The sequence below is a fragment of the Poecile atricapillus genome, chromosome 14, assembly GCF_030490865.1.
Source record: "Poecile atricapillus isolate bPoeAtr1 chromosome 14, bPoeAtr1.hap1, whole genome shotgun sequence".
Classification (NCBI taxonomy): Eukaryota; Metazoa; Chordata; class Aves; order Passeriformes; family Paridae; genus Poecile; species Poecile atricapillus.
In genome coordinates this window covers 1,955,582-1,968,167 of record NC_081262.1, presented here as the reverse complement: position 1 = coordinate 1,968,167, position 12,586 = coordinate 1,955,582, and the positions used below count along the sequence as shown (strand labels likewise).

Genomic DNA, 12,586 nt, shown 5'->3' with positions numbered 1-12,586 from the left:
CTGGGGGTGGATCCCATCTTGGAAGAGGACAGTTGCTGCAGAGGTACAGTCAGCAGGAGTTCCAGGAGTCATCCACCTGCATGGAGGATGGCTGGGGCTGTGGTGAGCATCACCTCCTCCCATTGCACTCCAGCCTGGCAGGGAAATCGTGGTCCAAGGGATGGAGCTGCAAACTCCCTTGGGTTTGCCCACAAGTAAAAGATGTGTAGAGCCAATGCCATGTCCAGGGCTGGATGCTGCCAAGCATCAGCTTGCTGGGTGTGACACCAAGAAATGGGGACACATTTGTTGCCAGGGAGAGTTCACCCCTTGCACACAGCAATGTGCAGCTGCGTGGGGAAGATCCAAGTGATTTGGGACCACACAAATCCAGAGGCTGTGGCTGAGATGACCAGGATGGTGAGTGCTGAGGTGCCCCACGCCGCTGTGCCAGGGCACCCCAGGCCCCACCTGCGGCAGGCCGTGGAGCTGGGCACTCACTCGGAACTGTGGGCTACCAGGTGGAACCAGCTGGGGACAAGAAGTGGTTCCTGCCCAGCACAACCAGTTTTCTCTTACCCCAACGTGGGCAGGCCGGAGCTCGGAGCAGTGGAAAGTTACCAAACATGGGCTCAAGAAGGGCCAAGGTCGGCCAGGAGATTTCTGAGCAGACATGTGAAGCTGCAAAGACAACCTGGAGCAGAATTGCTCCATCTCAGGCAGGAGGGAGGCAATGACCTGGCCTTGCAGCAGTGACAGGGCAACTTTAACTGTGAGCCAAGAGCAGGGAAAGACACCTGGCTGAGAGGACTCTGGAGATGGGAAGACAAATCAGGAATTGACCCCAAAGGGTTCTCATCACTCCAGAGGGCCTGTCCCAACCCACTTCGCACTTCCCACCTGGGGAAAGGCTGGGAAGGTTTTCTTTCTGCCAAATGACTGCACACTGGGGGTAGTTTCCCCATGAACTTAAGTAATGACTGGTGTTGTTCTTGGGAGCTCCAAGTATCCTGGAAGGTACTAACAGTGCCAGGAGAACACCATTCCCTTTGTCTCTTCCTCACGTCTCAGCATTGTTCCTCCCTTTGCTAGGAAGCTTTAGCACAGCAGGAGCAAGCAGGGCAGGCTGTGACTCCCCTCGAGGCACAGATGTTGCCCCCGGGGCTGGAAGCACACTGGGGAAGCAGCACAGATGTGCTGAGACCTGGCAGGGACAGCCCAGCCTGGGCCTCTGCTTGCTCTCATCCAGACTGCAGCTCCTGGGGAGGAACAGCAAGTCCTCCTGATCCTCCTGGGAGCTTCTCTGTGGGAGGAAGAGGAGCAGAGGCAGACAGAAGCATCACTCCACACATTGCCTGTGGCTTATCTTGGATTCTCTGCTCCCAGCTGTTTGAGGAAACAGCACTACTGCTGCTCACCGCTCTCCCCACCATAACCACTGTGGTGGCATCTCTGCCTCGAGCCATCTCACTGTGCCCTGGTGACTGTCCCTGGGCTCTGACGGGAACACTGCTGCTCTGCTGGTGTGTTTTGAGTCCCACATGAACTCCTCAATCCTCATCAGCCACAAACACTGAAGTGCAGAGCAGTCCCTGAGACTGCAGCTCCAGATCTGCTCCAGCAGCAGCCATGTTCTCCATCCATCCCTCCATAGCACATAACCAGTGTGGAGGAGTAGCTACCCCATCTCCTCAGCTTTAAATGAGGAAAAACAGTACAAAAAGCTACAAAATTTCCCTGCTGCGTTTTCCCATCTGTTATTGCAATTGGAGGTTTCCTTTCCCTGCTCCTAGATACCTCTGAATGGATCATTTCCCTGGGTATTTGCCCAGGGCAGAAACTTTCTAGCTTTGGAGTTGGATCAAAGGCCCACAGAGGGAAACAGTGAGGGTTTAAGTACTTAAAAGAGCTGGTGTGGGTAAGAGCAGTGCTCTGGCTCTCACCAGGGCCGATGCTTCCAAAGGCAGCCAAGCTGAGCAGAAAGAGGGTTTCCCCCAGGCTTTGCAGGCTAAAGCAGGGTGAGATCCTGGCTGCTGCTGTTTGATCATCTCCTGCCTTCCTGCCCACTTCCCTGCCTGGAAGGGGCCCATGCCTGCTCGGGCTGGGGCAACACAGGAGATGTCAAGTGGTACCAGGGCACTGTGGCTGAGTGTCCCCCACTGCTGCCTTGGGGTGCAGGAGAAGATGCTGATTCTCGAATGGTTGAGAGAGAAGGAGCAAACATTCCCGCAAGGCAGAAGCTTCCTGAAGAGCCAGGAGCACCTGCACAGCTGGGCACTGTGGGTACCCTGGCTCCCCCACCCCAGGCAGCAGCTGCTTCCAAGCCAAAACACCCACATCATCTTCCCAGATCCAGGGCTCAGGGAGTCAAAGTACTCAGCCACTGTTATTTCCTCCCTGATTTTAGGTGCAGGGTACCCAAGAATGTTGACAGTTTGTGGTTTGGATGGGAAGTGGGAACAGAAAGTGCAGGTGCAGGTGCTGCCTTGCCCACCTGCAGCCAATGGCCACAAGCCTGTGGCACAGGAGCAGTGCCAGCCTGCACCCTTCCTCTTCAGAGGAAGAGCAATCCCTCGTGGAAGACCAATTGGCTCAGTACCATCCATAAGGGAATGTTTCCAGCACATCACTTTGCTCCAGTAATAGCCATGCCCTTGGGATTCTACAGAGCTCCTGGACATCCTGAGCCCTCCTCAGTGGGCTGAGCATGGAATTGTGTTTGCAGAAAGCTTCTGTTTGTTTCCCATTTCGTGCACAGCCTTGGAATGCTGTTCCCTGCCAGGACAGGAGGATGCTTCTCTTTTGTCCCACCACCCTTCCAGACCAGGTGGAGAGGCCAGGATGGGGTGGAGGGAGACAGACTGGTGGGACCATTACCTAGCTCCCATGGCCCTGGGGAAAGGTTTGTGCCCTGGCTGGGTGGCGAAGGGGGTGGTAATGGGGATGCTGCCACCAGGACAGGGATTCATCCACAGGGCTGTATCTGGCATGAAAAGGGCTTTGTGGCAGTGCCCCACTGTGCTCCACAGCTTCTGGCCCTTCCCAGCAGGCTCAACAGGGAGCTTGATGTTCCAAAGAGGATTAACTCCCTAATCCTCTTGTGAGCAAGGGAGGCTGCAGAGGAGGGAGAAAGGGAGAAGCTGAGGCATCAGCTGAGCCCCTGTCAGACTCTGGAGAATCTTTTCCATTGGTTAGCTAACCAGCAGCAGGGATTCTGGGGTGTCCATGCTGGCCAGAGGACAGAGCTGGGTCAGTTTTAGGGACCAGAGTAGCTACAACTTTCCTTTCTGGAGGGAGTTCTGTGATTTCTGAAGAGGAGCTGAGTTCTTGCTCTCACCTCCATGGAACCAAGTTTAGGAAGCCCCAGCCCAGTCTCAGTCTGTGTGGGGGATCAGATTCCAAGAGCTACGTCCTCCACTGTCCCCAGTGCCTGCATGTCCCCAGCTGGACACTGCAAACATTCCACGGACAGTGGGGGAGTGCAGCCAGGACAGATCGTGTTTTCTGTGTGTAGATGTGCAGTGGATGCTCCAGCTTCCCACCGAAACCTCTTGCACAGTCCTGGGATACGACTTTCCCTTGCAGACACACACAGGCACGGCGCATTCCGGCTCTTTGGTGATCAGTGTCCATCATTCCCGGTTGCTCGGACAGACGGGGCCGCCTGGTGTCCGCACAAAGCAATGACCAGCCCGGCTCCCCCTTCATCCCTCTCCCTCTCCTCATCGGCCCTTCGGTCCCAGCAAACCCCCACAGCCCTTGGCCACAACCTTCTTGTGCTGAGTGGTGTGGAGCAGGCTGGGGGTGCCGGGATCCTCGGGGCTGGAGGGCTCTGGTGTCCAGCAGGGACCAGAGCCACAGGAGGGTTTTGCAGCCCCACAGCTGACACTGGACTGACACTGTGGACTTTTGGGTCCCCCACACTCTTCCCAGTCACAGAGCTGTGCCCTAGGTGGGGAAATATTCTCAGTGGATGGGTTTGTTTTACCAAAAATCTGTGATTTGGTAGCAATGAGCTTGACTCCTCCTGTGGGATCTCCTGCTGGCTCCCTGCACACGTGTAGTGTGCCAGGCAGGCACCGTGCCTGTCTCCCTGGGCACAGGTACTGGCAGAGACCCAGGGCTTGTGTGCTCCTTGTGGACACACAACCAAGAGCTGCTGCCCCTATGCCAGGGGAGGAAAAGCCACAAGGGATAAAGTTTTCCACTTATACCTGCAAGGAATGTAATCCAGGAAAGCCTGAACTGAATCCAACCTCTCTTTCCCTTAATCCACCTCTGGCAGCAGCAGGCTGACCATGCCCTTGAACCCTGCAGCTCCCAGTGCTGGTGTGGGCATGGGCTGTGCCAGGGCTCTGCCATGACACGGGACTCTCCTGGGGTCCGGGATGGCTTCTGAACAGCTTGTGACAGAGCCACGGTCCTGGAAAGGTGAACGGGAGCCCCAGGGCCAGGCTGTGTTTGTTTATCCTGGTGATGGAGCACACAACAGCGAAACAAAAGGTCAGACCCTGTTGCCCTGGGAGATGGTTTTTGAAGCTGCCTCCTGTCCTGCTGGGGCTCGGATGGAGCAGCCCCAATGCTTGTCATGGCAAGTTATTTTTGTAATTTTGGCTGGTAATAGGTCTGAGGCAAGCAGTGTGAGGTTCAGGGATACATTGATCCAGGACCAGAAGGGCCCTAAACACCTGGTGAGAAGAGCACCAGCCCTGGGGCTTTGGATGCAGATCCCCATCCCACAGCTCCTGCAGCCAGATGGACCCAAACCCTTCCTTAGTCCTAAGGGAGGCACATGCAGCCCCTCCAAGCATCCCCAAAGGTGGCTGAGTCTGACCAAAACTTCACTCATATTCAGTCCCTGTGAATAAGGAACAAACTTCTTCACGACTTAGCCAGGTTTAAGGTGGGTGGTTTGAGCTCGCTGTGGGCAAAAGCAGAGAGGGCACTCTCAGGAAGCACTGTCAGGAATCACTGCCAGGAGAGAGGGCAGATTCTGAGCAGCAGCAGGCTGCTCTTGCTAGTTCTACTTTTACTCCTGACCCTCTTTGTTGGGACAGAACTAATAAATGCCACCATCAACTCCAAGCATGGTTTTGTCCAGCTGTGGGGAGCCTGGGTTGAGCAGCATGGAGATGGAAAGGGGAGCTGTTCCAGCAGTCCTGGCTGATCTGCCTCTTCTAGAGATGCTTCTCCATCACTGCATCTCAAAGCCTGACATGGCAAAATTCACCAGTCTGTAAGTGGGGAAACTGAGGCACACACCTGCACTGTGCCCAGGCTGGGGCACAGGGGGAGGCAGTGGAGAAGCTGTGAGGAGCCCTGATTCACCATGTGAGCGTCCCTGTCCCACCCCAGCAGCTGTCAAGGGTGAGGAGCAGCAAATCAGCCCTTTTACCACTACATAAAAGCCCCAAATCCCTCGTGCAGCTGGCAGGAGCAGGCAGGTGGGACACAGACTGATCCTGTGGGAAAGACACCTTGTCTCAGGGCAAGAGACCAGCAGGAAGTAAAAACCATTTAGATCAGCCCCTGTCTTGCTGCTTCTGGTTGTCAGCACAAGGAGCTCTTGTGTTTACCCAGACTTCAGGGCAATCACCCGTCACTAACAACACAACATCCCTTGGTCCCGCTGCCCTGAGCCTGGCAAGGGAACAGGACGGAGCCGGTGGGAGGCCAGCGCTGCCAGGGAAGGACAGGCAGCCCCCAGGACAGCAGGACTAAGGTACAGCATCTGTGGTGCTGGGCTTGTATCCAGGCTTGTATCCTGAGCTGTGTGGGGTACAGCATCAGAGCCCTCTTCTTGGGTTTGGACCCCAAGCAGCTCGAGCTAGGCTCAGGACACACCATGGAGGGTCTGAAGGCAGCTTTGGGTGGCCAGTGCCTGGGAAGCAAGGTGGATGCTCCTGATGAGGGGTAAGTGACAGCTGGCACATCATCTCCCTGGCAGTCACTCAGTTTCTCCATCTGTAAAATCCAGATTACTGGATTGAGGACTCTGTCCAGCTCTGAAAGAGGACCCTGACAAGCAGTCCTGGGGTATGGAGGGCTTGTTTCCACCAAGCAGATCTCTGCTGCTGGAGACACAAGGGAAGAAATAACCACCATGGGGAAAAAAAAATCTGTTCCCAGGCCCCAAAGCAGCAGAAATTGGATTTCCTCTGTATTCTCTCATTCCCATTATTGTGTATTTGCATTTGGTAATGCTGCAATTATTCAGGGATGCCTTTTAAATAGTTGTAGTATTTGCACATGAGATGCACCATTTGGCACTGTATGCCTTAGCTTTCTCCAACTGTGGTCTGGGGAAATGTCACTTTGGTGAACAGCATAAGGCACATAATCCAGGCAATCACGGGACATGGGGCAATAAAAGTGGAGTGATGGCTTGCAAACAACTCAAAACAGCCAAGTGTGCCCATTATAATATTAATTATAATCACATTTAAAGCAAAGTAAAGCTGTGCCTCTCCAGGAGCTTTAATGAGTTCATATTTCTCTTAACATTTCCCTTGCCAGCTCCTGGCTGTGTCATAAGCCATGCTCCAGCCAGGCCTGCGGAGGACATAGCAAAGCTGGGCTCCCATTGTTGTCTGGTTTTAAAACAGAGCGAGAGTGCAAAAGAGAAATTTGTGTTCCCATGGTGGCTCTCTTATCTGAAAAACTGGTGAAGATTGAATGTATCTTTCAGAGCAGAACCTCCCCTTTTCCTCCTGACAAGTTGTTGGCTATTTCAATAATAAGTTGATGAGCAGGCGCTGATCTCTGCTCCCTGTGACAGGGACAGGATCCAAGGGGATGGCTGAAGCTGTGCCAGGAGATCAGGGAAAGGTTCTTCCCCCAGAGGTGCTGGCACTGCCCAGGCTCCCCAGGGAATGGGCACAGCCCCGAGGCTGCCAGAGCTCCAGGAGTGTTTGGAGAGCGCTCCCAGGGATGGACAGGGTGGGATTGTTGGGGTGTCTGTGCAGGGCTGGGATGATTCTTGTGGGCCCCTTCCAACTCAGGATACTCTGTGATTCTATGAAATTATTTGGATGGGAAAGGGGCTGCCCTGAGCAAAGACATGCACTGGCCACATTTGACATCTGACTTGTGGGAGTCAAGGAATGGTCACCATGAGTGACTCAAGTGTTATCATGATTGAGCTTGGTTTGGAGAGATGAGGCTCACAGAAAATAGGGGTAACAAATGTTAAAGACCTGAAAGAAGCCGCTATCTTGGGAACTGGAGAGTCTGAGGCCCCATTCAATATGTTCACACACAGGGCTTACCTTTACACAGAAATCTTCAGGCCACACCTGACACCAGCTGAGCTGTTGGAGATGTTGGAGGTTTTTGGCTTGTTCCTCCAGCTGCGGATCCAGCTTACTGACCCCTTCACTTCTGTGCCACGGTCCATGTTTGTCTTTATTTCATAAACAGCTGACAATAAAGTGATGTGGTCTCTCTGGCATGAAGTAAATCCAGACTAGCATCAACACCTTGACCCTGAGTAGATAGCAAGCACCATAGCATGGCCCCAGAGATGGGACCCAGGCAGGGACAGTCATGGTCCTAACTGCTTCCCCCAAACAGGGACAAGAGATTTGTCATGGACTACATGCTGGAGACCAGCCAGCTAAAGCAGAAGCTTCTGAAAACCATCTACAGCCTCCAGGTGAAGTCATTCACCACACTGCAGTCAGCCAGCCCACTGCTGCACAGCCAGAGTGGCATGGGCATGGTGACCCAGCACCAGGTCCACCAGCTGGCAGATAAGGCCAAAAGGCTGTGTGGAGATCTGGACAACATCAAGAACCTCCTCCACTATTGCCAGGATGACTTGGTCCGGCAGATTCCCAACCCCAGTGGCAGCCGCTATGGAGGTGTCAGTGGAATCCATTGCTCCCTGGATGGCTCCATCTACGTGACAGCTGAGAGCGCTCCCTGGGTCCACGTCCTCAGCAGCACAGGCCACACACGGCAGTCCCTGCCCTGCCAGCAAGCAGGCAAGGGAGGCAGCATTTTCTTGCCAGAAGATGTGACTGTGACTAGGATGGGAATGGTGGCTGTAACTGACGTGGTGAATGAAGCCATCTGGATCTTCAACCCTCACACCAGCCTCTCCAAGCGGGAATGGATAAAGATCAGGAAGGTTGGTTCCCCCAGGGGTATTGGAGTAGACTCCATGGGCAACATCCTGGTAGCAGACTATGCACAAGGCCAGGTGCACAGCTTTGCTCTGGACCATGCCTTCAGGACAGTCAATGTCCACTCTGTCCCCAGTCTGCAGGGACCTCGTTACGTCAGTCCGGTGCCCAGTGGAGGCTTTGTGGTGAGCGAGGAGTGTGGAGATGTCAAGGTCTTCATGAGCAGCCATAAGCTCCTCTGCTCCCTCAGCAGGAAATATGGACACCAGTTTGGCAACCCTGCTGGGGTCTGCGTGGACACGGACGGCAGCATCCTGGTGGCAGATGAGCAGCGCCGCACAGTCCATTTGTTCCCAGAGCATGGAGCTCCCATCTGCCTGGTGTCCACAGGGCTGCGGAGGCCCGCTGGCATGGCTTGCTCCTCCTCTGGACACCTCTTTGTGACAGACACAGTGGAGAACTGTGTCAAAGTCTTTAAGTACTGTGTGAGGCCCCCATACAGACACACCAATGCTGGGGCATCATGTGCTGACCCCAACCAAACACACAGGTGGGGAGGGGGGGTGGTTCCCCTGCAGCCCCACTGAGCTGTGCATCTGTTGGTGGGCTGAGAGCTCCACTGCTCTCACAGATTCATGTAATAGAATCATGGAATGGTTTGGGAGGAACCATAAAGACCATCTCATGGCAGGGACACCTTCCACTATCCCAGGTTGCTTCAAGCCCTGTCCAACCTGGCCTTGGACATTTCCAGGGATGGGACATTGCCCCAGACTGACTGCCTGATGGCCCCCAGCTTCTCCAGGACTAGATCAGCTCTGGACTCACCAGAGTATATAAAGGATGACCCAGATACTCAGAATTTGCCTTGCATTGGTGCCTCAGCAAACTTGTTATCACCACATCCACAATTCCTTGTATGTTTTCCAAAGCTGATATAAATATTTCTCCTCCCTCCATGAAATTTTGATGTGCCATGGTCCCATCTTCCTGATGCCAGAGCATGACTGGAGAGGTTAAGGCCATGCCAGAAGTCCATGGAATCACACACTGGTTTAGACTGGGTCCTTAAAGATCACCTAGATCTACACCCTGCCATGAGTAGGGACACCTTCCACTAGATCAGGTTGCTCCAAGCCCTGTCCAGCCTGGCATAACTGAGCCAACTGGTCTGTCCTAATTCATTCCCAGGCTATTAGGGGGGATTTTGCAATTGGAGAACAGCACACTGGGTCTGCAGCAGACTTCGGGAAAAGGGTGAGATGAAGGTAACTCCTTCTGTGCTGCATTCCTGACCTCTACAGGGAAGCAACAACCACTGCACAGAGTAAATTCCATACGGAAATGTGGAACTCCTCACATTGCCCCACATCCTGGGGCTGGAGCTGCCCTGTTGTCCTCAGGAGAGGAGGGATCAGAGCCACGTCCACCGCCTTTATCAGCAGGGGCCAGGGGAAGGCGGGCAGGGTGTGCCGACACAGGGATGGGCGTTTTCCTCTCCCCACTCCAGCCCTCGGTGTGGGCATGGAGCCTGACTCCTGGGTCTCTGCTGATGTCCCAGACCCAAGTCACTGCCTCTGATCCCAAAGAGAGCCTTGATCCCTTCTGGCCCTGGAACAGGCACTGAACACAACAGACAGCCCGTGGTGCCCTCCAGGACCCCCTCCCTGCAGAGTGAGGCAGGAGCGGGGCTGCAGGGTCTGCAGGAACAGGGGGATCAGCCTGTCCCATCCCGGGAAGCTGAGCTCCCTCCTAGAAGACCAAATCTTCCCCACCTTATTTCCAATTCTGTGGCATCCAACAACAAAAATACATCCAACAACAACAAACCTTTTCTCTAGCCCACCCCCGACCTGCTCTCCCTTTCCATGTGGGACCTTCTTATGCTGCCCAGCATCTTCCCAAGCTCCCTGGTCCAAGCCCACTGCCAGATCACAGGACAAAACTCTCGGGCACTTGTTGACACCCGTGGGCCTCTGCTAGGCCAGGCATCCACCGAGGCGCTCAGGATGGGGGTCAAGAGCGTCCCATCAGCACAGCCGAGCCCCTCGCCAGTGGCATGGGAGACAACAGGGTGCCCTGAGGAAAGGCAAGTCCCTGAACTTTGGGGATTGCGGTCCCACTACAGGGATGAAGGACAATGGGGTCCCGCATGGAAAGGCGAGTGCCTGGCCTGTGGGATGAGTGACAGCAGGGTCTCGGGAGAACAGAGGAGCCCCTCGATTCTGGGAACAGCAGGGTCCTGTGAGGACAGGTGAGCTCCTGGCCTGTGGGGATGGAGCCAACAGCGTTCGGTGAACACAGGCGAGCCCCTGGCCTCGCTCCAGCCCGGGCGGTGGCAGGGCAGGCGGGGGGCACTGCCGCTCCTTATCGCGCTCCTTATCGCTCCACTCAGGCGGCCCCGCCGCTCTCGGGGCCCGCGGGAAGGCGCCGGGACAGGCCTGGGGAGCGGCGCTGCCGGGAGCGGGGCCGGCGGTGCCGGACAGGCCGGGAGCGGTGCCGGACAGGCCGGGAGCGGGGCCGGACAGGCCGGGAGCGGGGAGCCGGGGCACCGCGGAACGCGGGCGGCGGGTGGCGGCGCCGGCCGGGCCCGTCCCGCTGCACGGCCCGGCGGCAGCGGCGTCTCCGAGCAACCGCGGGCGGAAGCGGCGGAACGGAGCGGGCGGTAGGAGCGGGGCGGGCCGGGACGGGCGCGGGGCCTGCGCGGGCACCGGGGAGCCCCCGCCGGGCCGGGGGCAGCGCCAGGCCCCTCGGGACACTGAGGGGCTGGAGCGTGTCCAGGGAAGGGAACAGAGCTGGGAAGGGGCTGGAGCAGCAGGAGCAGCTGAGGGAGCTGGAAAGGGGCTCAGCCTGGAGAAAAGGAGGCTCAGGGGGCCCTTCTGGCTCTGCACAACTCCCTGACAGGAGGGGACAGCGGGAGGGGGGGGACGGGGAAGGTGTCGGGCTCTGCTCCCAGGGAACAAGGGACAGGAGAAGAGGATGTGGCTTTAAATTGTGCCAGGAGAGGTTTAATTTGTATATTGCTAGGATAGATGGGGAAATTTCTTCACGCAGAGCATGGTCAGGCACTGTCACAGGCTGCCCGGGTCAGTGGTGGAACGCCAGCCTTGGAAGTGTTCAAAAAGCTGTGTGCATGTGGCACTTGAGGACATAGTTTAGTGGTGGTGGTGCTGATGCTGGGGTAATGACTGCACTTGATGGTCTTAGAGGGCTTTTCCAGCCTTTACAATTCCACGGTTCCATGATTCTTTATATCCTGGCCCTAACCACCCTGTAAGGAACGTGGGATGCTCAGGTGTGGGTCTGCTGTAGGGTCAGTCCCCCTTGGTACCCTGTGGCCACAGGACACCCTCCGGGGTCAGACCATGGCCACATCCTGCCATTCACCTTTGCTTTTCTAACAAAAATTCTGGAATTAATCAGTCGTGGGATCCTCTATTCATTTGTTGGTTGCATTGGCACATTTTAGGTGGTGTTTATTTTGTTCATTTTGGTGACCTGAGATCATTGCATTGGTGCTCTCAGGGAAAGGTGGATGTTTTCAGCAGAAACAGGTGGATCTCAAAGGTTTTAGGCACTTGATGAACAAGGGCTGCGTGAGCACAGGTAGGATTTTTCTGTTAAAATTAGCAGCAGTGAAGCAGTTGACTGTGATGACATTTGATATTTCAGTGTATTGAAATGAATGAGGTGGATGCATGACAAGTCGTGGATTTGGGAATATGAGAACATTAACATAACAATAGTTGATCAGCCAGGTTTTCAACTATCAAGATATTTTGTACAGCCTGAAAAATCATATCAGAACTTCTCTGCCATGTCTCCAGCAGCCAAAGTGTATGGATGCTAACTGTGAAGCAGGCAGCATAGTGCCTGTGAAATTGCAGGCCACATGACTTTCTCAGTCTTGCCTGGGAAAGTGGCCTGGGAAATCATAAGGAGGAATAAAACAATCCTCAGAGATAGAAAACAGTCTTGCAGATGCTGTTTGTCTGTTCCTTGTTTTCTTGCAAGAGAAAGTCGAGGGGTGGTGAACCCCACTGGCCAATGATAGTGATGTGTTAATTTACTAACCAATAAGAGTTTTCTTTTCTGTACTTTCACGTATCAGTCTATAAAAAAGACCTGAGGCAATAAACAGGGTGAAATTCTCCAGTTCGACTCCAAAAGAGAGTCTGTATCATTCTTCTCGCCGTTCCCAATAGAACGACAAAAGTGCAGATCATTTGACCTGAGCTACAGCCAGAGTAGTTTGGTACATAAAACTGTGTTAATTTAAAAGGTTGGGGAATGTGTAAGAGGAAAAATTCACAAACTAGAGAAGATGAGAAGTGTTTCTGCTCCATGAGAAGTTTTCCCAGAGGATTGTGACTATCTCTAAAAACAATCTGAGTGAAAAATAAATGTGTGTATGAAGAGTCTGTTGACATTTCCTCTCTGAAGTGTCCAGTGGATGGACAGACCTTTAAGGACAGCCATGC

At 54.5% G+C, this 12,586-nt stretch overlaps 2 protein-coding genes across 3 annotated transcripts in view; both read left to right on the top strand.

The window, feature by feature from the left end:
- Positions 1-5,588: 5,588 nt before the first annotated feature.
- On the top strand, positions 5,589-10,183 carry NHLRC4 (NHL repeat containing 4). Its single transcript, XM_058849837.1, has 2 exons — positions 5,589-5,701; positions 7,552-10,183. The coding sequence occupies exon 2, from the start codon at positions 7,568-7,570 to the stop codon at positions 8,690-8,692; it is 1,125 nt and encodes a 374-aa protein (XP_058705820.1). The 5' UTR covers positions 5,589-5,701; positions 7,552-7,567; the 3' UTR covers positions 8,693-10,183.
- Positions 10,184-11,493: 1,310 nt separating this feature from the next.
- The window catches only part of PIGQ (phosphatidylinositol glycan anchor biosynthesis class Q), a 38,896-nt gene continuing 37,803 nt past the window's right edge, over positions 11,494-12,586 (top strand). Inside the window, exon 1 of one of the 2 annotated variants that reach the window (XM_058850124.1) lies at positions 11,494-11,711. In XM_058850124.1, the coding sequence (XP_058706107.1) occupies positions 11,687-11,711 (25 nt within the window). In that variant the 5' untranslated portion in view covers positions 11,494-11,686. The remainder of the gene's footprint in view (positions 11,712-12,586) is intronic. The other variant, XM_058850123.1, reaches the window with a different exon arrangement.